Source organism: Lutra lutra, chromosome X (assembly GCF_902655055.1).
Source record: "Lutra lutra chromosome X, mLutLut1.2, whole genome shotgun sequence".
NCBI lineage: Eukaryota > Metazoa > Chordata > Mammalia > Carnivora > Mustelidae > Lutra > Lutra lutra.
Genome location: NC_062296.1, coordinates 68,887,752 through 68,889,921, shown reverse-complemented (window position 1 = coordinate 68,889,921; position 2,170 = coordinate 68,887,752). Strand labels below are relative to the sequence as shown.

Here is a 2,170-nt window from a genome sequence, read left to right as displayed (position 1 = left end):
GATTGAGGGAACATCCACTCCACACTGGCAGGAACTATACAGATCCCAACCCGTATCATCACCCCTGGGAGGTGTTAGGCCAGGGTAGCTGGTAGCCTAACCCTACCTACCCTGTTGTCAGCTGTGGTAAGATGTGTCAACCCGCTGCACCCTGAGGAGCCTTCTCACTCCTCCTGCAGCTTACCATTCAGGAAAGGAGACCTGTGAGGCTCTAGAGTACTGTTCTCAGAAAAAGATGGGTGGGACACTCTTCCACGGTTGAGTTTACCAGATGAGGCCACTCACATCCTCCCTTTCTCCCTAGGTTGTGGTCCCCTGTCATTCACGCTCCTGCCCACATTCCTCCCTGCTACCACTAACAGAAGTGAGCATGTCTCAGGGTCAGGAGATCGCAAGCTGCACACAGGAACAACACTATGCCCCCAGCAAGAGCCAAGGCCTGGAGGCTACACAGGTCTCCAAGGCTGTGGAGGAGACGTCTCCCTCCTCTGGTCCTCTGATGCCTGGCAACATGGAGGAAGCTCTGGCTGCTGGAATACCCAGTGCTCCTCAGAGTGCCTACTCTTCTTACCCTCTCATCAAGCCATCTCACCAGGCAAATCAGGTGAGGGCTCCAGCAGCCTAGAAAAGGATAATAGTTCTGCTTCTTCATCAAAGTCCCTTTCCAACATTGAGAATTTCCCCATAGACCCTCTAGATGAGAAGGTGACAATGCTGGTGCAGTTCCTGCTGCACAAGTATCAAATGAAAGAGCCCATCACAAGGGCAGATATGATTGATGTTATCCAAGAGTACAACGATGAGTTCCCGGAGATCCTCAAGAAAGCCTCTGAGCGCATGGAGCTGGTCTTTGGTGTTGATATGAATGAGGTAGACCCCACCAACCACAGTTATGTCCTTGTCAACAAATTGGGCCTCACTTATGATGAGAGGCTCGGTGGTGAGGACAGCATGCCCATGACCAGCCTCCTGATAATTGTCCAGGGTGTGATCTTCATGAAGGGCAATTGTGCCACTGAGGAGGAGATCTGGGAAGTGCTGAATATGATGGACTTATATTCTGGGAGGAAGCACTTCATTTTTGGGGAGCTCAGGAAGTTCATCACCCAAGATTTGGTGGAAGAGGAGTACCTGGAGTACCAGCAGGTGGCCAACAGTGATCCTCCATGCTACAAGTTCCTGTGGGGTCCCAGAGCCCACGCCGAAACCAGCAAGATGAAATTGCTGGAATTTCTGACGAAGATCCACGAGTCCGACCCTAGGTGCTTCCCATCCCAGTGTGAGGATGCTTTGCGAGATGAAGCAGAGAGGGCCCGAGCTAGATCCAGCAGCGCCCATTCTGGTGCTAGATCTCGCAGCTCCTCCCAGCCCTCTCAGCCCTTCCAACACTAGTGCTGGCAGGGGTAGATTCCTAACTTTGTCCTTAAAATTAGCAAATGAAAAAAAAAATAAAATTAGCAATCAATCTTCTAAGTAGTGGGGGGCTGGGGTGTGGCTGTAGGGAACACAGTGTGTAACATCTCTGTGTCCCTTGGTTAACACGGAGGTTTATCTTCTTCATGGGGGGAGTTTGGCTTCAAACGTTCTTCCCTTTAATACACCATTTTATTAGCTTTAGAATCTAAGTTTATGAATGACACTGGTCATATGTTTATTACTATTTATGAAATTTAAGAATACCGGTTTTGCTTGTTTGTAAAACAGATCTGTAAAATGGACCATTCTACTTTGTCTTTTGAAAAGGTCAGTGATATTCCAACAGGCATTTTTTGGAAGTGTCAGCTCAGCAGTAAAATAGTTGGGGTCAAGAAAAAAAAAACCCTAAAGCTGGTCAAAAGATACCAAAACGGGGACGCCTGGGTGGCTCAGTTGGTTAAGCGGCTGCCTTCAGCTCAGATCATGATCCCAGCGTCCTGGGATCAAGTCCCACATCGGGCTCCTTGCTCAGCGGGAAGCCTGCTTCTCTCTCTGCCTCTGCCTGCCACTCTGTCTGACTGTGCTCACTCTCCCTGACAAAACAAAAACAAAAACAAACAAAAACAAAACAAAACCAAAACATGGTCAACTCTTAGCCTCTCCTAACCCTTTTAATCTGCCATTCTGTAAAATTAAACGACATATACCGGCATTGGCTTGGATTATTTAAGAATGTGAGAAATAAATCTTAATA

General features: G+C 48.2%; 1 protein-coding gene across 1 annotated transcript; it reads left to right on the top strand.

Moving 5' to 3' along the window:
* Window positions 1–340: 340 nt before the first annotated feature.
* LOC125092295 (melanoma-associated antigen B16-like) lies at window positions 341–1,835 on the top strand. The gene is given in 2 exon segments (XM_047716691.1): window positions 341–578; window positions 581–1,835. Coding segments are annotated over 2 exon segments (1,020 nt in total). The 5' UTR covers window positions 341–370; the 3' UTR covers window positions 1,393–1,835.
* The last annotated feature ends 335 nt before the right edge of the window (window positions 1,836–2,170 follow it).